Below are 21,299 nucleotides of genomic sequence, written 5' to 3'. Positions count from 1 at the left end.
CTGAAGTTTTCTCATGGTATTTACTGGTTAGAGCCACCAGAATCAGGGCCTCCTTTCCCACCTCTGATCTGCATTCCCTGCATGCCACAGGCATCTGATGAATTCCCCTTTGCCCACGGGAAAGCGAGCAGCAGAACCTGGGCCAATGCTCAGGGTCTCTAAGCCTCAGGGCACTGTGCACAATGTGGATTTTAACTCTCCAGAGAATTACTGGGTAACAGTACAGCACAGTGCAATACAATTAATAATTTCCAGGGCTCAGTTTTTCCCATCACTTTTTCCTTTTTTTCCTTTTCCACTTGGTGACTTTTCCAAAGCTGAGGAAGTTGTGGTGTACTGAGGACTGTGCTGGAATTGCAGCTATCACATTAAGAACAGGGAATGGGGGTCCCCTGGTCCTGCATGCAGGCTAGTGGGTGCTGTTACTCTAGCAAAGCATGCGATAGAGTCAGTCAGCAGAAGAAGGTGGGGTGAGTTGTGTCCCTTTACCTCAGGGAGCAGCCCAAGTTAACTCTACTGTGAAGATAGACCTCGTTAGGGCAGAATGCAGCAACCTGCTTCGGTATGGGTCGGGGGTTCCTGCCTGTGGGTCCCAATACAGGGACAGGAAGTAAAAACTCTTTTCCAACTGCTAGAAAACCCAAAGCAAAGAGGCGACTCCTCTGAGCATTTCAGGTCAGTTGGAGGTATTTACACTGTAGGCTATGAATCAGAAAGCTGCAGATCTCTTCAGATACCTGCTTAAAGGATCCTGACTGTAACCAACAAGCCATTGTTGATGTCTGACTCACAGCCCAGAGAACCGGTCTGAGTGGTTTGTGAAGAATTATAAAGAGGTGAGGAGAAATTCATACAAATAAATATTTCCCCTAAGACTTCAGAGCTCCAAAATGCTTCACTCATAAGTATTTAGCATTATTACCATACCTGAAGCAATCAATTAATTAAAAACACAGAAATTTTGTTTTTAGAAACTTTTTCTATCCATGGACTCTCCTCCCACCCCGTGCATAGATTCCAAGTGCACACACACACACAGGGCAAACAGAACCAAATATGAACAGAGAAAGTTACACACAATTGTGTCCTCTTTCAGATACGGAGGGAAGCCATTCCAAAAGTCATCTGCTGGATCTGTGTGTCCTGCCTTGGTCACCACAATTCTTTGGTAAACCGTCAAATAGTTTCACATTCCAAACTCACAGTGACATTCTGCAGAAAGGCAGCAAGGCCAGGGCCTGATGAATCCCATGATTCCATAGCCAGCAAATTCACCCCAGCCATACCACCGGCATCCAGAATCTGAGCTCTTGGTCCACTGTGGCACTGTACAGGGGCTGTTAAAATCTGTATCTTGTTGGGGAAGAATTTCCCTCATATAGACTCTGTGCAACACAGCAGTAGGCTCTGCATCAAAGGGCCTTTTGGAAGCCCCACAATAAGGGATGTGCTGGGAGTACAGCTGGGGGCTAGTGGGGCTGGGAGGGAATGTGCTGCAGGTAGAGGGAGTAGGTCTATACTATTAGCAATGTGGGCATTTTTCACAGTATGGTCTCCCATAGGTGGCCCACACTGGGCTCCTGTGACTTTGGGTAGTTCCACTGGCTACCTTAAATTACACTGGGGATGCTCTGCTCCCCTCCTGCTCCCAGAGCAGCCTGGAATCCCAAGGATACAAAAGTGGTGTCAAGTGACCTTTGCCGTCCTCCCCCAGAGCTGTGAGTTCGTGCTGCAAGTCGCAGAGGCCCAGCACAGTTTTGCACCCTGTTTCTAGCCCTTGTGGTTGCAGAGATAACCTTGAAAAGGAACAGAGTGTAAGTGATGCAGTGAGACCTGCCTGAGTCTGCACACAGCCTGAAATGATACCACTAAGAAATGGGAATATCTCCATTCCTCACAGCTCGGTGGATTTGCGATGCTATGGAATTCAGCGTGTCTGCCACAGAATTCACAATGTTCCTGGGGCAGGCTGCCCAATGTTTTATCTTCTGTGTCCCTGCCCTGCTGCAAACAGCAGCGGGGGGATCCACCCCTCACCTAAACAGCCAAGGCTTCAGTCTGAGAAGGAATCTTCCTTCCCTCTTTCAAACATGCAATAGTCCGACCAACACTGAGCAAACACACCCTGGACGCTTCAATTCTAACTAACTATCACCCAGTGTCAGACCTCCTGGAATGCTGGACAATCCTAATGAATATGTGATTGGATCTAATACAGCCTGGACAATATCTGACACCCCTGGTTGTGAGTCTCCTGGGCACAACTGCTGAACAACACCTGCTTCCTGTCTGACAGTTCTGAGCCCCATAGTCAGAAACAAGATCTGCCTAAGGGGTCAAATCAGCAATGGGCATTAACACACTCTATCAATATAACAGAATCAAATAGTAATAATTAATAAATAGCAAAGGAGACGGAAATATAATCTGCAAGAAAACACTCTGCCATCTCAGGGAAAGCTGCACACGCTGGGGTCCCTCTCAGCATTGGAGCTGGGAGAAGAATGGTGTTTTTGGTCCTCTGGCAATTCCAAAATGTTTTTTTTAAAATTGGTCGTGGTTGAACCAAAAATGAAGCTGTTCAGAATTTTTGGCAAATTGAAAAAGATTCATCTCAGGTTGAACAACCTGTTTTGTTTAGTTTCTGGGCATTGTAACGGCCTGTATTAAAACGTGAAGGAAAAGAAGGGCTACCATGGCCAGAGGAGGAGGAGGAACCACCTTCCTCCATTTGTCTCCCATTGCCCAGTGGTGAGATCACTCACCTGAAATGTGGGAGATCCAGGTTTAAAGCCCTCCTCTGCCTGATTTAGATCAGGGACTTGACCTTGGGTGTCCCCCATCCCTGGGGAATGGTGTGGTGTTTAATACTCACTCTCAGTCCGTCTACACAGCAGCCACTGGGAGGTGTAATTCCCAGCTCAGGTAGACATACACACGCTAGCTCTGCTCCAGCTAGTGCCTAAAAATAGCAGTGTGGCCACAGCAGCTCAGACTAACCACCTGCATATGTTCCTAGGTGGTCCGGCAGGATGGGACATGGGCAGCTAGCCTGAGCTACTGCCCATGCACCACAACCCCACTGCTACTCTTAGTGAGCTATTTGGAGCAGAGCTACAACATGTACGTCTGCCCGTGCTGGGAACCACACCTCACAGCTGCTATGTAGATGCCCCTGGGAGCAAGCGCTGCTCCAGTCAGTGTCTGAGCTCTGGCTGATCAGCATGGCCTGACACAAACCTCTGCATCCCATAACAACAAGTTTCAACTGCCTGAGTCTCTCAAAGGTGCAGTTCCCCCCTCCTCCTGCCTCAGCCAAACTTATCAATGAAAACAGTTAACAATCATCATTAATATAACACAGAATTTCAAATACTTACAGATATAATCCCTGGACATTCTCTTTATTTTTACAGTTTTATGTGTGTGTGTGTGGGGGGGGGGTTGTGGGCTGGGGGGAATTTTGTGTTATTTCATTGCATCCATGCAGCCGGGGGGCAATGGGGAGGTAGGTCCTGCCCTGGTGGGAGGGAGGCCTGGAGTGCTGTGAAGCGTGCCTCTACTCCACACTCCAGCTGTTGCAAAGTGGCACAAGGGGTCACAGCACCACTCAGGTTGGGCCCAGCTGCCCTTCCATCATGATTAGAGTGGGTGGCCAGGCTAAATATGAGAGAGTGGTGCTGCAAACCTGTTCACCAGGTCACAATGCCACTTACTCAGATCTGACCTGCCCCACTGTCATGATCATGTCTCGGTCGATTGGATGCAAACAACAGAGGTAAGCCTAGTTGAGCTGGCCAGGGTGGGCAACCAGGAAAGGGCATTTCAAAAACATGGGGACTTTTCAAGGTGGAGCCGTGCTTCTGGTTTCTGGGACCCCTGAGCAGGGGAGTTGACGTTTGTGAGTAGACCAGTAACTATTGTGGGGACTGGGGCACTGTGGGGCAGTGGCTGGAGAACTGTTGGGGTTCATGCAGGTCATACAATGTCTACACTCACACTGTCGACCTAAGTAGGTCAACAATAGCTCTGTGCCATTCTGGGAGGTCGTTAACTGCATCGCCATGGCAGGGTGTGTGTGTCAGCCCTGGACAGATTGTAGTGTAGACACAAACAAACATTGCTCAACACAGAGCAACCTACGTCAATGAAACTTTGCAGTGTAAACCTGGTTTGTGCCTATCGGGGCCGTTTGTGCAGAATGACTTTCATGCCCATCCCCAGAATTTTCCCCCAGGTCTCTCCTCACCTGGAGTCTCCAGCTCAGGAGGTGATGTTGGCAGAGTCTGGGGCTGCCCTAGGGCAGTGGTTCTCAACCAGGGTACGTGTCCCCTTGGGGTATGCAGAGGTCTTCCAGGGGTACGTCAACTCATCTAGATATTTGCATAGTTTTACAACAATCTACATAAAAAGCACTAGCAAAGTCAGTATAAACTAACATTTCATACATACTTGTTTATACAGCCCTACATACTAGACCAGTGTTTCTCAACCTGGGATTGTGGTTTCTTTTATAATTATATGATAAAAATGAGAAATTAAGCAATTTTTCAGCAATAGCATGCTGTGACACTCGTCTTTTTATGTCTGATTTTTTAAGCTAGGAGTTTTGTAAGCTAGTTTGAAACTTGGGTACCCAAGACAAACCAGACTCCTGAAAGAGGTACAGTATTCTGGAAAGGTTGGGAACCACTGTCCTAGGGCGCTGGTTCAAGCCACCAGAGGAAGCCTCCCTTGACTTGGTGCAGATTGCGCTAAAATGAAGCTAGATTCTCCCCAGCACAGACCCCACCACTGAGGAGCAGCAGCTGCTCCGCCCAGGATCCCAGGTTATCTGGAGGCAGCAGCAGCTTGTAAGTGGCTTTATCACTAAGGCTACATCTACACTACAGCCCTTACAGCTGCACAGTTTTACCACTGCAGCTCGCTGCTGTAAGGTCTCCCGTGTAACCACGAGGAAGCGATCATATTATATTCACTGTAGGGTGACCGTATGTCTCGATTAGGCTGGGACAGTCCCTTTTTTAGGCCCTGTCCTGGCCGTCCCAACTTTTTTAGCAAAACTGTGCATTTGTCCTGTTTGTTTTTCCCATCTGACACTCAGTTGGCAAGAGCAAACGGGACAAATGCAGTTTTGCTACAAAAAGTGGGGTGCGACCCCTAGCAGGGCACAGAGAAACATGTGGGTGGGAGGGGGGATGAGCAGTAATGCCAGCCCTGCACCAGAGGGAGGGCTTGGCAGAGCAGCTGGGACCAGGCCAGCCCTGTGCGGGTGAGTGGCAGGGGGCCTTGGTCTGGCCTTGTGCACAGGGTGTAGAGGGGGGCCTTGGATGGCCCTATGTGTGCAGGCGGCTTGGGGGCTTGGACCAGCCCCATGCGGTGTCCCATTTTCCCTTTGGGAAAATATGGTCAACCTAACTCACTGCAGTGACTCTGGGTCACTGTGGGGAGCCCCAGGCAGCTGCTGCTGGGGACCACAGAGCTCTGGCTGCAGCTGGGAGAAGTGAATATTAAGGCATAATATTCCCACTGCTCCCCAGGAGACTGTCCCAGTGCAGAGACCCCAGCCTGGCCAGGAAACCTCATCCTGGGACCCCAGAACCAGATTTCTTCCATTCTCATTGCAATGACACTGCTGGGCAAAGGAACTTCTGGCCAAACCAGCACCAGGAGCTGGCACAGTGTGGCATCTGGGCCATGCCCTTTATCTGGCCATGCCCCCTGCTACCAGATGCAGGCAGGGCCCGGAGTAATAGGAGCCCTGAGAGAAGAACTCACGTTTACAAAAGCAAGAAGAGCCAGAAGGGAGAGTGTGTGAGACAAGGGCAAGATTTCAAACTGCTCTGTGAGAAGAATCAGATCCCAGCTGTGAGATGTGTGACAGAACCAAGGAGCACAGAGCTCACACTACAGTTCCCATAGAGGAGGCTGCCCAGAGTATTGTGGTAGGAAAGCATTGTCCAGTGTAACATTTCCTAGCTGTTGCTGATTTCTTTGTAAGATGCCTGCACCTCTGAACTTGTTGCTCCTCTGTTGGAATTCATCTTTCTAAGCTGACTACCCAGTCATTAAATAAATAAAGTATTTGTTGGCCTTTCTCTGTATGCACTGTACAGCCCAGAATGAGAGCAGGGCACCACTGGGTGACACAGGAATTCTGATCTATTGCAGGAACACCACTACGGTGTGCCCCTGAGAGTTAAATTGTAACCCAGGAGCCTCAAACCTTTTGGGTGGGGTTCTGGGAAAGGGCGTGTTTAAGCACAAGGGAGGCTGAGGTGTCACCACTGCACCCAGAGAGTCTAGGCAGTCAGACACTGGGTCCCCATTCTCAAGATGAGGTATTAGACAATAGGTCTTCACCCCAAGAGTGTGGTAGGGAATTAGGGTACAGGCTGGACTAGGTTCAGGTTCTATAACTGTGAAATACCCCAGGGAGCCAGAGCAGCAGAGACTTAGATTCCCCTCACAGCTGTCCTATGGGGTGGCTCACTATCATCTGTACCACCTGCACACCAAGCAGAAAGGCAAGCTGAGAGCGCTAATATGCACAGCATGCAAATCACCTGAGCAGAGGAATGAACTCCTTGTCCTTGAGCTCAGAGAACGCTGCTTATTCCCTCAAACCATCAAGTCAGTGCACGATGCCATGGGTGTTCTTGACAAAGGAGTTTCTGAAGAAACATTTGCTCACAGAGGTACTAAAACTTCGGCAGCTCACTACATTGTGAGATATTCCTAAACTGGTCTTTCATGCCATTGAAAAGCTGATCTTGGGGGCAGTCCAATGGGACCCATTTTTGGATGATCAGAAGCCTAGATTTGTTTCAGAGAATCATAGGGTTAGGAGGGACCACAAGGGTCATCCACTCTAACCGCCTGCCAAGATGCAGGATTTCATGTGTCTAAACCATCCAAGACAGATGGCTATCCAGCCTCCTTTTGAAAACCTCCAGTGAAGAAGCTTCCACAACCTCCTTAGGTGTCTGTTCCATTGTCCTACTGTTCTTACAGTTAGCAAGTTTTTCCTGAGATTTAATCTAAAACTGCTATACCTAATTCTAAAACAAAATGTTATAAAAATCTGAAAATGATAAAAGCAGAGTATTTGGGGATATATCTTGGGAACCCCTTGACCAAATAACCCCAAAATAGCCTCACAAGCTCTATTTCAGACTCTTTTAAAGAGTACCATTTTTAGAAGGAAGATACATATCCACATGGGTTTCAATATACTTCAAAGTTCATAAGTAGGTCATTTTATGGAGGATGGTAGCTCTACAGCCCCTTAATTAAACCACTCAACTTCCACCATAAAGTGTATCCCCCCTTAGTCCTAATTTGTGTTTTGGTCAGTGGTGAATCAAATCCTCTGCACCTCCTTGCTCCCTCAAAAGAGTGGAAAACACCAAGCAGAAAAAAACTTTATATTTATTTAAAATGTTCAGTTTACAAAAAAAATGAGGGCTTCAATCACTTAGGGAGTGATTATGTAAGGTCAGAACAGAGAAAAAGTGCAAAATTTGCAGAAATCACTTTTTCAACGCATTAAAATGGCTACACTTTTCATGGACCAGTGAATTAAATAGATGGATTACGTAATGAATGACACCATCACGTTCAGTAGCATTCCCAGCCTGTCTGTCACCCTGGCTCATGTCTCTCCTTGTCACTTCCTTTCACTTTCATTCTCCTATCTGGCAGTCTCTGACCCCTACAGTCAGCTACACTCCTCAAGGATCACACAGGCCAGTGACAAACAGGCTGCACAATTCTTGGAGCAATGTGGTTGGTTTCTTCATTTCAGTAGCACCCAGGGCCGGCTCCAGGCACCAGCTTCTCAAGCAGGTGCTTGGGGCGGCCGGTCGGGAGAGGGGCGGCAGGTCCAGGTATTCGGCGGCAATTCGGCGGACGGTCCCTCACTCCGGCTCGGAGTGAAGGACCTCCCGCCGAATTGCCGCCGCAGATTGCGATCGCGGCCGCGGCTTTTTTTTTTTTTTTTTTGGTTTTGGCTGCTTGGGGCGGCCAAAACCCTGGAGCCGGCCCTGGCAGCACCTTGGTCTTTATAGTTTAACAATTCAGAGGCCCCATCAAGCCTTATGGGTCATACAAACTGATTGTATCGTAGAAGGTTTTCAGGAAGACAAGAGTTCTCCAGGATCATAGAGATTAGGGTGTCTGAGGCTAGAGAGGTTGATTTCAGGGTCCTTAGAGGGGATGTTTTCCCTAAGTGTCAGGGACACAGTCTGAGCTGTGATTGTTCACTTTGAACCCAAAGCCAGGGGTGGATTCTCTCCCCACTGAAGGAAGCCGGTGGGAAAGTGAAGATTGGGGCATCATTATCAGCATCCAGAAATGTCACCAGCCCCTGTTCATAGTCCAAACAAAACCGGATCCTCCTGGGGACCCAGCTCAGGGGCAGAGGGGTTTTAGGGGAGGTGAGAGCCTGGAACTCACCCCACCACTGCTCCACAGCCCAGATCCCCCACTCAGGGTTAAAGCAGATCAATCCCTTCCTCCTCACAGACTCTCTGGCAACCCCCACAGCCCAGATTATTTCACCTCCCACCTCCACCTCCCAGTAGTATCTCCCAGATGTGAATCCCTCACAGCCCAGCACGCACTCCAGGGTATCAAATCTCTTGGGATTGTTGGGCAGTCTGTGCCATTTGTCTCCCCATCTGACACTTTTCTGACCCTCAGAGAGGAGGAGTTCAGGATGAGCCGTGTCTGGATCCAGCATCACATTCACTGGGGAGAGAGGAAAGCAGAGTATTAGAGCCAGAGATCATCCCTGAGGTGAGTGGCCTGTCTACTCATTCCTATAAATTTAATATATATAATGTGTATGGATATCTATGAAAATCCCAGGGTCAGAGTTAAGGGTGTTTGGATGATAGTCAGTGAAAATGTTTCTGTTCATTGGTGTGGGCATGAACTCAGAGTTAAGGTTGCTGTTGGATTGTTTGTCTGACTTCAACTTGGGAGCATCTTAGTAATGTTGGTTGTGTCATGGTCAGCATTGGTTTGGTTAGTAACTTTAACTACAAGTTCAAGAAAACATTTTCATGGGAATTTTCTCATAACTGAAAAATAATTTCCACCTTGAAATCTCACCCTGTCTGTGCGATCCTAGAGTATTCTCTTTTTTTCCCTCCAGTTCAACTGGCAGAATGTCTACGGGGGAAAAGATAAAATCAATGAGATTTTATGTTGTCATATTTATAACAACATCCCCACTCTTAACTCACATGACTGTGTTTTAATTGTGGCAGAGAAACAGACAGAGAGGGACAGAGACACATATAGTTCTTTAATACAAACAAGTCTGAAACCTTCCATTTTCTCTTTCATTCAGCCATCTCACAGCAATGGAATCAATATCCATTAAGTCTCTGAACCATCCTAGGAGGTACAATCTCTCAGAGATGTTTACTGTTCTCTCATCATCCCCCTCCAACCCTTGGTTGGTTTGTCTCATTCTCCTATTGCATTTTGTCATGACCTAGACCCAGATCCTGCAAAAACTTTAGCGTGACCATTATGCTCAGCATCTGTATAGAGCTCAGAACAATGTGGCCCTTGTTGTCCATTGACTGAAATACAAACAACAACAAAAATATTGCATAGATTTGGAAATTAAGGCTGGATGAGGTTTGGCTCAATGGGCCAGACTCATGCCTGCTCTGGCAAAGGGATAGAAGGGGACAGTTTTTGATCTCCCTAATCAATGGTTACAGAGGCCAGTATAGTCCTGGCACATGATAGAGAAGTCCTGAGGTCCTGGCACAGTTACACCCTTGTGCCACTAGCCTCTTGTGATATTTCCCAGGTGTACCCAGGGCTGTGAGCACTTCACTGCCACATGCCTTACCAGGAGAAGCCATATGTGTACCTGCCTTGGGCCAGCTCCCAACTCCATTGGCCATAGGCAACACAGGCACTGCCCTCTGGGCTCCACAGGCCCTGCTGTCTCACGTCACATTAGTGATTGGCTCATTCCTACCCTCAAACCCTGCAAGCATCTCCCTGGAGCGTCCATGCCCTGGTTCACTGGACACTCATAGTGTTCACAGATTCGCTGCTTCTAAAGAAACAGTGCACACTAGTTTAGCAGTTACACTTCAGGTCACTGTGCTGCTTGACACATGGAACTTAGCTATTTTTATATTGAAAACAAACACCATATACTTTTATTTAACAAACAATCAAGATTCAAGTCATAGCGAGTAGTATTGGAAACAAATGGTTACATTTAAAATAGGGCTGTCAAATGACTAAAAAGCATTAATCTGTTGATCTGGGGTAAGTGACTGATCTCTTGGGACTAGAAGCAACCTGAATATATTGTGATTTTTAGTGTAAAGCCTTGTCTACACTACATAGTTTTATCGGCAAAAGTCAGGTTTCATTGACAAAACAGTGGAGGTGTACACACTGCAATGTTCCTTCTGCCAACAAAACTCTCCTGCTTTGCCAACAAAATAAAACCACCTTGACGAGAGGCATAGAGCTTTTTGCAACAAAGTTATATCAACAAAGTGTTATTGTAGACACTGCGCTTGGTTATGTTGCTAGAATTGGCCTCCAGGAGGTTACCCAAAATGCCCATCCTGACTGATCTGGTCAGCAGCCCAGTACCCAGGTACACACCTTTTAAAGGCCAGGGAATTTTTGAAATTCCACTTCCTGTTTCCTCGGCATAGAGAGCTCACATCTCATCTTCCCAGCTGACCATGGTGGCTCCATGCAGCAAACATTCTCCCAGTTGGAGTACACCGGAGTTGTTGGATCTGCTGATGCTGTGGGGAGAGGAGGCTGTGCAGTCCCAGCTGCACTCCAGCTGTAGGAACTTCATTACCTATGGGCAGATTTCTCATGGCTTACTGGAAAAGGGTTACGAACAGGACAGTCATCAGTGCTGAGTGAAGATAAAGGAGCTGAGGCAGGTGTACCAGAGGGCAAGGGAGGCAAACCGTTGCTCTGGTGCTACGCCGAAGATCTGCTGCTTCTATAAGGAGCTGGCTGCCATCCTTGGCAGTGACCCCATCTCCACCTCCAAGAGCCTCGTGGATACTTTAGTGAGGCTGCAGGCAGTGGACAGTAGACTCAACCCCAAGGACAAACTTGTGAACGAGGAGTTTGAATTGGAAGACAATGTGGAGCACACGGCAGGGTCGTCCAGTGGCACAGCGAGTCAGGACCTCTTTTCCACTCTGGAGGGGTCTAGCCAGTCCCAGCAGTCTGGCTCTGGCATGCATGATACAGGAGAGGAGAGCTTTGGTAAATGATCTTTTTGAGTTGATACTGCTCGGTTATATGAGGTAAAGCTGTCCTTTTCTCTGTGAATTCTAGAAGTGGGTGAAAGGATAGAAATGTACAAGACTAGCTGTTTTTGCGTGTGCTCCACTTTCCCTTGTGCAGCTAAGCAGTGCAGCACAACTGTGTTCATGCACATCGAGATTTCATGGGAATCCTCCACAGAGATCTCTAGGAATTTTCCTGGAGGTACTCGCCAATCCTCTGCCGAAGGTTCCTTGGCAGAGCTGCTTTGTTCCTTCCCCCATTGTAGGAAACTTTCCCATGCCAATTGGCAATCACTTGTGCAGGGACCAAAGCAGCACACAGGCGAGCAGCGTAGGGACCCGGTCTGAAGCCCCTCCTCTGGTCAAACTTACCATGATTAGGGTGCTCACTGAGATGTGTGCTTGCCTGGGGATAGTGAGAAAGTGATTTGTATGTAAAAAGAGGTATTTTACTATAATGATTCAATGCTATGTGTGAACTAACAATCATGCTTCTGTTTATTGTTTGTTGTGCTTCTGCAGATGCAGCCTTCACGGGAACCCCCTACACACCAGCGGAGTGCCTCCCCCAGACAAGGACGCAACCAAGGTGGAGTAAGGAGGACATGTTCCAAGAGACGCTTCAATTCTCAGAGGCTGAAAAAAGAGAACACAGGGACTGGAGAGAGACCCAGAAGGAAAAATGTAAAATAGAGAGGCAGGACAGAAAGGAGAACGAGGAGCACATTATAAAGGGCCAGGAGCGGATGATAAACGTGATGGAGGAGAAAACAGAGATGCTGAAGTCCCTAATCATGCTCCAGGCAGAACCCATGAGTGCTCATCCCGCCCCCTCTCCCGTTGAAGCTGATACAGAACTGCTTTCCATGCCATCCCAAACTTCCCAACCCATCTTGGTACCCCACTTGTTCCACCCCCTCGGACAGCTTCCAAAATGATAGCTGGACGTACACACAGCTATGAGAGCCTACACTGCCATGCGCTATTATCTCCCTTCCCACAAAGCCTTTTGTGTGTGTTGTTAATAGGTATTTAATAAAAACAAACTCTCTGAAAGATAACCAGTCTTTATTTGTTTCCTAGACATGGTGTTTGCTGCTGATAGTAATATGCAGTGGCAATCTGATCATTTGCTGAGTAAAAATCCGAATCAGGAATCATTGCTATTTTCATGCAAGGTGGCAAGTTAGCAAAGCATGGCAGAGTGCTATATAGATAGACATATTACTGGTGCTCATTGTCAGAATGTTGTCTCAAAGCCTCCTGGATTCGAATAGCCCCCTGTTGTGCCCCTCTAAGAGCCCTGGTATCTGGTTGCTCAAAATCAGTCACCAGGCAATCTGCCTCTGTGCTCCATCACTGGGGAAACTTTTCATCCTTAGCCTTGCAAATATTATGAAGCACGCAGCAGGCTGCTATGATCATGTGAATATTTTCCTCATTTAGGTCTAACCTGCCATAAAGGCAGGGCTAGTGCACTTTTAATTTACCAAATGCACATTCTACAGTCATTCTGCACCTGCTCAGCCTATTATTGAAGTGCTCCTTGCTGCTGTCCAGGTTTCCCATGTAAGACTTCATGAGCCATAGGAATTAGAGGAACGCTGGGTCTCCCAGGATCACTATGGGCATTTCAACATCCCCCACTGATTGCAAATTTCTGTACAGGCCAGTGTTCCTGAAGATGCATGTGTCACGCACCTTCCCGGACCACCCCGCATTGATGTCAGTGAAATACCCATGGTGATCCACAAGCGTCTGCAACACCATAAAGAAGTGCAATACCCCTTTCTATTGATGTACTCTGTCACAAGATGGTCCAGCGCCAAAATTGGAATATGTGTGCCATCTATCACCCCACCGCAGTTAGGGAATCCCATTGCCGCAAAGCCATTCACTATTTCATTTGCATTGCCAAGAGTCACAGTCCTTTGAACCAGGATGTAATTAATGGCCCTGCACACTTGCGTTAATGCAGCCCCAGTGGTGGACTTCCCGACTCCAAACTGATTCACGACTGACCAGTAGCAGTCTGGAGTTGCCAGCTTCCACACAGCGATCGCCATGCGCTTCTCCACCAAGATGGCAACTCTCATTTTGGTGTCCTTGCACTGCAGTACTGGGGTGAGCTCCACACACAGTTCCAGGAAGGTGGCTTTCTACATCTGAAAGTTCTGCAGCCACTGCTCATCATCCCAGACCTGCATAATGATGCGACCCCACCACTCTGTGTTTGTTTCCCAAGCCCAAATGTGATGGTCCACTGTGCGCAGCTATTCCGTGAATGCAAAAGTAATCTGGTGTTGTTTCCTTCCATGGCACACAGCAGGTCAAGCAATTCTGATTCCTATTCAGACTGGGAGTTCATGATATACTGCATGACCATCCGCGATATGTCCATAAAAGTGACCACAACAATACACAGCAGGGCAGGATCCATCTTTTCTGACAGAGATGGCGGGCACACAGTAAACAGCGGCCATTAAAAAGTGCAGCAACACACAGCTGGAATCCCATGGAATGATGGGAAGGAAAAAACTACGTCATAGGACGTTGATCCTGCCCCCATGATGCACTGTGATCCACTCCACCTTCCCACAACTTCTGGCTGCAGAAAGTGGCGAGTAGCACAGTGGGATAGCTATCCACAGTGCACTCCTTCCACTGTCAATGCTACAGCATCAAGTGTGGACATGCTCCGCTGACAGAAGGAGCATTGTGTGAACATGCAGAAGCAATGTAATTATACCAGTTTTTGACTGTTGGCATAAATTGGTTGACAAAACTGTGTAGTGTAGACAAACCCTAAATGACCATTTATCCCTAAATCCAGCATACTCTCTACTTCATTATTCAAGTAATTAATGAAAATATTGATTAGTACCACACCCAGTTCTGATCTCTGTGGTACCCCACTAGATGCACCCTTACAGTTTGGCAGTGAATCACTGATAACTACTATTTGATTATGGATTTCAAACCAGGTTTGCACCCATTTTATAGTAATTTCATCTAGATCCCATTTCCCTAGTTTGCTTATGAGAACATAATGTAGGACTGTGTCAAAAAGCTGACTAAAAGCATGATACAACACATCTAAAGCTTTCCCCCAGCCCTGGACCAGTAACACTGTTGTAGCCCATACAGCCAGCTTTAGCAATGTGACATATGGGATCTGTGACACCACACACCAGTCAAGGCACTCATTATTTAACTAGTATTGTTCCATAGCAGAGTCCTTATACATCTCATTCACAGTCTCCTTGCCTGTGCTTGACCCAGATAAGGATTTGTACAGCCAATCGGCTGTTGTCCATCCCTTAAGTCATTTCATAAGAACATAAGAGAACATAAGAGCAGCCATACTGGGTCAGACCAAAGGTCCATCTAGCCCAGTATCCTGTCTTCTGACAGTGGCCAGTGCCAGGTGCCCCAGAGAGAATGAACAGAACAGGCAATCAAGTGATCCATCCCCTGTTGCCCATTCCCAGCTTATGGCAAATAGAGGTTTGGGACACCATCTCTGCCCATCCTGGCAACATCTCAAAGACAACATCTATAAGGAATACATCAACATTCCTCCTTTGGTGGGCGATCACACAGAAAGCCAAACCTGGAAAATCCCACAGATGGCCTGTTGCTCAGAAAAGGGCCATCACTGCATTTGTAGATGGGATATGTTTGAGGCGGATACTGTCCTGTGTGGCCTGCAGGGAGAGGATCAGCTATAGAACCTATCACATCTTTGTGCCAGGTCATACTGACCAAATGGAAGACATGGATGGAGAGGGTGACCTATGATGAAAATGGCCAGTATTGTGTAGTAACCAGCCATCAAAAGTATTTATGTGATCAATTGGAGTGTCAGGTCACAGAGCCAAATTTCTGTTTTACCCCAAAACAACATACCTTAATAAGACACATAGTGATTTCTCCTGTCCCTGCATTTGAAAGCACCACTATTATCATATCTGACCCAACCTATCAAGACCTAATTGTCCAAAGCACACCAACATTTCTTGTTTATATTCCTCCACTGAATTTACACTTGAAACATTTAGTGGATCAGAAAGACACACACCTCATACAAATTACCAATAATGTCCATGAGGCTGACCAATCTTTTACATCACCTGTATTAATCAAGTGGGAAGTCCTAGCAGCACCATTATGAACAAAAATTGAGTTAAAAGGATGGGTTATCACTCAAGGCATTGCAATAGGATTATATTCATTGTATTCGGATGCATGCAGTGTAAAATCAGGAGATTAAGTACAAAGGGTCAAGTAACCCAACAACAACCTAGGGGGATGAAAGAGGATAAAACTAGCCAAAGTGTAAGCATGGGACCTACAACAGGGACATATCTGGTATCGGAGCATCCATATGCTGCATTTATAACTACAGAGCCAGAATCAATTCCTCAGGTCCCTTAACCTCAGTAACAGGAGACTGAGACTGGCACCAGAACCTCTCCCTCAGGTAATCAACCATCTACATCATAATATATGTGATAGGGTTCATTTGCAATCACCCCATCAAAGGGGGGACTTATAGCAGATAGCCAGCTTCAGCATTTTATTTTTACTTTGCAGTAATGCAAGGAACCTACAGGCCTGTATCCTGTAAGATATTGGCTTAAGCAGTTAGCATATGGCATAAGTAAGTTAGCCTGAGGCTTTGAGGCCTATAACCTTAGCACTAGATTCCCAAAGATGAGACTATGTGAGTAAATGAGCATTTGTGTGAGGAATCATACAAGATTTCATCTTATCTCTGTATTTTGCTGTCTTTGTATGTGGTATAGATGTCTTTGTCTTTACTAATTGTGCTTATAGAAGTAGTTAAAGCTTTGCTTTGCCCTCACTGTGAGCATCTCCATTGTGCACACCGGGGTTTCCAACCAGACTTAATAACTTTAATTCTGTTGTGCCTGATTCTGGGACTAGAACCCTACTGCAATCCCCCAGCTCTTTAAATTAGAATTAATAGGAAATATAAGCAGTTACTACTAAAGAATTGAGCTATACTGTCAAAGAAGGAAATTAGGTTGGTTTGGCATAGTTTATTCTTGACAAATCCATGCTGACTATTCCTTATAACCCTATTATTCTCTAGATGTTTACAAATTAATTCCTAGTATATGTCTACCTTCCAATATGTATTAAATAGCTACATAATCTAATTATGAACCATTGGACTGAGACCATCTCTTCCCACATGCTCAGAGACTCATCCTGATTTCCTCTCCTTGATCTCATCTCAGTACCTTTGACCTTCCTCAGCGTCTCCATTAGAGCAATAGTTTTCTGGGCGAAATCACTCAGACTTTTTTCCAGTTCAAGAGAAATCTCTGCCGGCTGCTGGAACTTCCCCTTCTCACACCTGGAGAAAAAACAATCTCTTGTTATATTTAATTTAGTAACTCATAATTTTGGCTTGTAAAAGCTGCTGTTCTAATGGGCCTGGCATTAAAATTCCTCTACTTCTGCTAGCCACAGAGCAGGTGCAGGAGAGGCCATGGCAGTGCAACCTTCTCCCCAAAAGTCCTATGAATGTTGTCCAACTCTGGCCTGGAGACACCAACTTTAAGGTTAAAAGGGGAGTTGAATCTCCATGGCCAATTTGCTCCTTGGCATCCAGCCTGGTAGTCGTAGTATTGTAGACATCTGTCAAGTGGAAACTAGATGGACTCACCAACTCCCCCCATCCTATCTCACGGCACACAACAGGTCTCCACAGGGGCCTTCAGGTAGGAAAGACCCTTGATCACTGCTGACCTGGGTGGGATTGTTGCCAGTGCCCTAGAGATGAAAGGCCCAGATTCCACCCCATAATCCAGAGACAGCCAGTCCCCCAGGGAGCTGACATCTCTAGGAAATATTTTAGGTTAATAATCTTTTACATAGGGTGGACAATGCCAGATTCTTCTATACAACGGTGAGAACCTCAGGATTAAATTCATCAGAGAGATTTTTTATCCAAAATGTGACCTGCCCCACACATTTTGCTGTGGAGCCCTGCGAAGATGAGGTTTTAACATGATCTCCAAGCACTTTCCCAGCATTGTGAAGTGTGAAGGGAAGTGAGAAGGAGCTGCAGTACCTGCTCAAGGTGCTTCTGACATCCTAGAGGGGAGAGAATGAGAAAAAGAATCTTAGACCTATGTGGCAGATGCTGGGGATCCCAGGAATAGGATTTTGTACACATGGGAAAAGGAGACCCTGCCCTGGCCTCAGAGCCATTCCATTAGCTGAGCTAATGGGGCTTTTCCATCTCTTACATCTGAATCTGTAACTCTTCAAAGAGCAATAAATACTGACATTTCTGCACTGCACGCACCGAGTAATACTGAGGTCTCTGATTGCTGGACTCTAGTACCCATGATTCAAGAGCTGTCCTGTCCCATTATTGGGATCTGGGATATACGTAACTCAGTCTCACCTGCAGGAATTCACTCCCTGGCTTCTGACACTTCCCCTCCATCTCACTAATCAGCTCACTGAGACGGGAAATCTCCTCAGAGCATTTGGTGGTACTTTCATTCTGTATCTTTACAACCTTCTTGTCCAGCTTTTCTAGCTGGGCCAGCAGGAGTCGCTCTTGTTCCTCCAGGAACTGCCGCAGTTGCTGAAATTCAGACACAATCTTATGCCTCTTGGTTTGTGTTTGTTTCTGTAAAAAAAAAAAAAAAAAAAAAAAAAAAAAAAAAAGGCAGGGCAGGTACATGGAGAGTCTGGGGTCCTGCGTGTGCAGGAGAGAGACTTTATTTGCAATCTCTAAGATTTCTGACATTTGACTATATCCTGTGGTTACTAGGCAGAGGATTTTCTAACACCTTCCCATTTGGCCCCAATCTCTCTTAAAGGGTCATTTCTCTGTCTGACAAGTCAGGATATTGAGCTATCAGTGTTCTCTGAGTATCCAGATTCAGGGCAGCACGAGGCAGGACTCAGCACTGTAGCTGGGCAACATTTTTCACACTAAAAATTTTTGAGGTCAAATGTAGATTTGGTGACACAAACATTCATGAATTATGCCAATTTCACCAAATGTTTTGATTTAAAAAACTTGAAAAAATCAGAACATTTCATTTCCACATTTTCAGAAGAAAGTGAAATCTCCTTGGTTTTAATACAATTAAACAATTTTTTAAAATGCATATAATCAAAAAAAGCATTTGGATTTTGTTGAAATGAAACATTTAATTGACCCAAAATGACAACAAATCAGCCTTTGATTTACTGAAAATTTAGGAAAAAAATGTATTTGGTATCCCCCAAAGTAATACTTTTCCTTAAATGTCCAGTGAATGAAAAGATTTGTTGTTCAAACAACTGTATTGAGAACTACATTGACAGAGATGATGGGGAGAAAAAAAAAGAGCCAAACAATTACCGTAAATAATTCAACAAAGAACTGCAGGCTTAGACAGACAGCATTGAATTGGGCACATTCAGTTCACCTTTGGAAGCTTTCCATCCATGGCACAAAGGCTAGTAATTAATTTATTCATTGAAATAAAGCTTTGATTCTGAAGAGGAAGATGATGGCCTTCTCTAGGGAGAGTTTTCAGGTCCTCTGTCGAAATGTGTGCGCACACACCCACCCACACACGGTATCCTATGATCATGGAACAACATACAAAAGCTCACATTCACCAGGACCATGGAGACCTCTCAGATCATGTCCCTGCAGATTAATAACAATGGGAACCTACCAGATATTCCTGGATTCTATTCTTTACAATCACATTCAGTCTCAGGAGCTTTTCTCTCTCTTTCCTCAGAGTCTTCAAATGGGTCTGAATTTTCTTCTGAAGAAATAAATGTTTTGGTTGGTTTGATTTTACAGGTGAGAGTGGGGTGATCTTTTCCCGCCAAACAAATATAAATGAATAAACAAACAATACAACACTCTACTGATGACTGGAGAACCTAGTAGGTTTGTGATATCAGAGATACCAAGAAATGAAACCTCCTTAATAGGTCCTGGGAGTAGCTTATATTTGTACTTTGGGGAATTATTTGGCCCAGTTTCTCCACTGAATTAAACCAGCATGAAACTGGGGTCACATCCTTGGATTTTTCTTTCACCATGTGAAATAACCTATTTTTTGAGTTTTCACTAACAAAGTGATATGAATCCCAGAAGCTACCAGGGCCTGAAATATGGGCTGGATTCCCAAATCCAATTCAGCTTCAGTCCTGAACCCCTGGGGATGGTGCTGACTGGACAAAACTGGTCTAAGGGCAAGTGCAAACCCCCTTAGAGGTGCTGATTTGTGTTAGGAATGGTTGAGTTTTGCCTTAGTGCTGTCCTGAACCCTTTTGGTGGGAATGCCCTCTGGGTAGCTACCCCTTAGTTCCTACCATAGAGCCCAGAAACAGTGGATTGTAGGATATTTGAAAAGGCTGCATTGTGTGACTAATGGAACCACTTTAGCTGGTTCTTGCCCACATACACAATAGAACAGGTCAGACCGACACAGGTCAGCACTGCCAAGGAGTTAGTTTTGCTGCAATCCAGTCTAATCCCAATGGTATTTGGCATGGACCTGCGCTGTCTAAAGCCCTCAAGGTGCTTGGGGTCCACACAGTGTTTAGCTCAGTGACCTTGTCTAGTGCAGGCTGGCATCGGAGTTTAACCCCTCACGGAGAAACACAGGAATTCCGAATCCCAGTGAGAAACCCCATCTCCCTGCTAGGCCTGGGACCCTTACAAAGGAGCCTTTCCCACCTAATGGCCACACTTCATCACTACATAGTGCTGCTGGGGAGGCAGCATGGACTAGTGGTTAGTGCCCTGGTCTGAGGCTTGGGAGATGTAGGTTTTACTCCCAGCTCTGTCACTGAGCTGCCAGGTGAGTTTGGGTAAGTCATGTCCCCTGTCTCAGCCTCTGTTTCCCCTCCCACCCACTGTCTGTTTTGTCTAGTTAGATTGTAAACCGCTCAGAACAGCGATTGTCCCTTGTTGTGTTTTGTGCTGGGCCCAGCACAATGGAGGTCAGATCTCATTTGAGGTCTGTAGGGACTACTGGGATGAAAATAATAATAAAAATAAATATTGTGATATAAATCAGTAATAACAACAGCTTGTAACATCCCCTTCTCCAGTCTGAAGGCAGCACTCGCACATAGATTGGCCTGCAGCTCTTGTGACTTAAACCTCACTGAAGTTTAACAGCTTCAGATGAGTTGAAAGGTCCCTTATCTCACCAGTTATCTTTAATGCCTTCATTTTTGCCTTTTTCCACATTCCCCTAAACATTTCCTTTTATATCGTTTTTCATACAGTGAATGACACAGTTACATCAGTAGCTGTAGAAGGGAGCAATCAAATAAAACCAGCAAGTTATGATGACATTAACCTGTAATGAAAATTCAGTTAGAATGATTTACATGAGGCAATGATTCCTACCTTGTACTCCTGGGCAGCCTCCTCTATGAGAACCACAGTGTGAGCTCTGTGAGCCTGTGATCTGTCACACAACACACAAATGGGGGTTTGATCTTCTTCACAGAACAGTTTGAGAGGCTCCTGGTGTTCCCCACACACACCATCCCCTCCCGCTCCTTTTGCTTTGTGTAAATTCAGCTGTTTGACTATTTCTAGGACATTTGCCAGCTGCCTGTTCAGCTTGAGGTTTCTCTGTTGCACAGTTTCTCTGCACTGAGGGCAGGAGAAGTCTATATCTGATCCCTGCCAGCACTTGGTGACACAGGCTCGGCAGAAATTGTCCCCACACTCCAGAGTGACAGGTTCTGTGAGATACTCCAGACAGATGGGACAAGTCACTTCTTCCTGGAGACTTTCCATGGGGTTCTCTGCAGCCATGGCTCCCTCCCAGCAGTGAAACTAGATTAGTTTCACTTTCCTGAGTTCAGAGACTCACCCCGCCTGCAGCAGCAACTGGGCGTTTCTCTTCCTGTCACTAACTTTTGCTGTTTGCTGAGCTGGATGGAGCCAGTTGTTGACATTACAGCCCAGGA

General features: G+C 46.1%; 1 protein-coding gene across 4 annotated transcripts; it reads right to left on the bottom strand.

Annotated features, from left to right (window-relative positions):
- Positions 1–7,413: 7,413 nt before the first annotated feature.
- On the bottom strand, positions 7,414–21,295 carry LOC101935538 (zinc finger protein RFP-like). Of its 4 annotated transcripts, none has more exons than XM_024114184.3 (7): positions 20,728–21,295; positions 19,028–19,123; positions 17,752–17,982; positions 17,413–17,435; positions 16,577–16,692; positions 9,118–9,177; positions 7,414–8,751 (listed from the first exon to the last, which is right to left on the bottom strand). In XM_024114184.3, the coding sequence occupies exons 1-7, from the start codon at positions 21,142–21,144 to the stop codon at positions 8,234–8,236; spliced, it is 1,461 nt and encodes a 486-aa protein (XP_023969952.2). In that variant the 5' UTR covers positions 21,145–21,295; the 3' UTR covers positions 7,414–8,233. The 4 variants fall into 4 exon arrangements, with proteins under 4 accessions (XP_023969952.2, XP_008175994.2, XP_042701876.2 ...); XM_008177772.4 differs by having other exon boundaries at positions 17,752–17,937; XM_065562456.1 differs by having other exon boundaries at positions 8,588–8,751; positions 9,105–9,177.
- Positions 21,296–21,299: the final 4 nt, after the last annotated feature.

The sequence above is a fragment of the Chrysemys picta genome, chromosome 12, assembly GCF_011386835.1.
Source record: "Chrysemys picta bellii isolate R12L10 chromosome 12, ASM1138683v2, whole genome shotgun sequence".
Classification (NCBI taxonomy): domain Eukaryota; kingdom Metazoa; phylum Chordata; order Testudines; family Emydidae; genus Chrysemys; species Chrysemys picta.
This window is presented reverse-complemented; position numbering and strand designations above follow the sequence as displayed.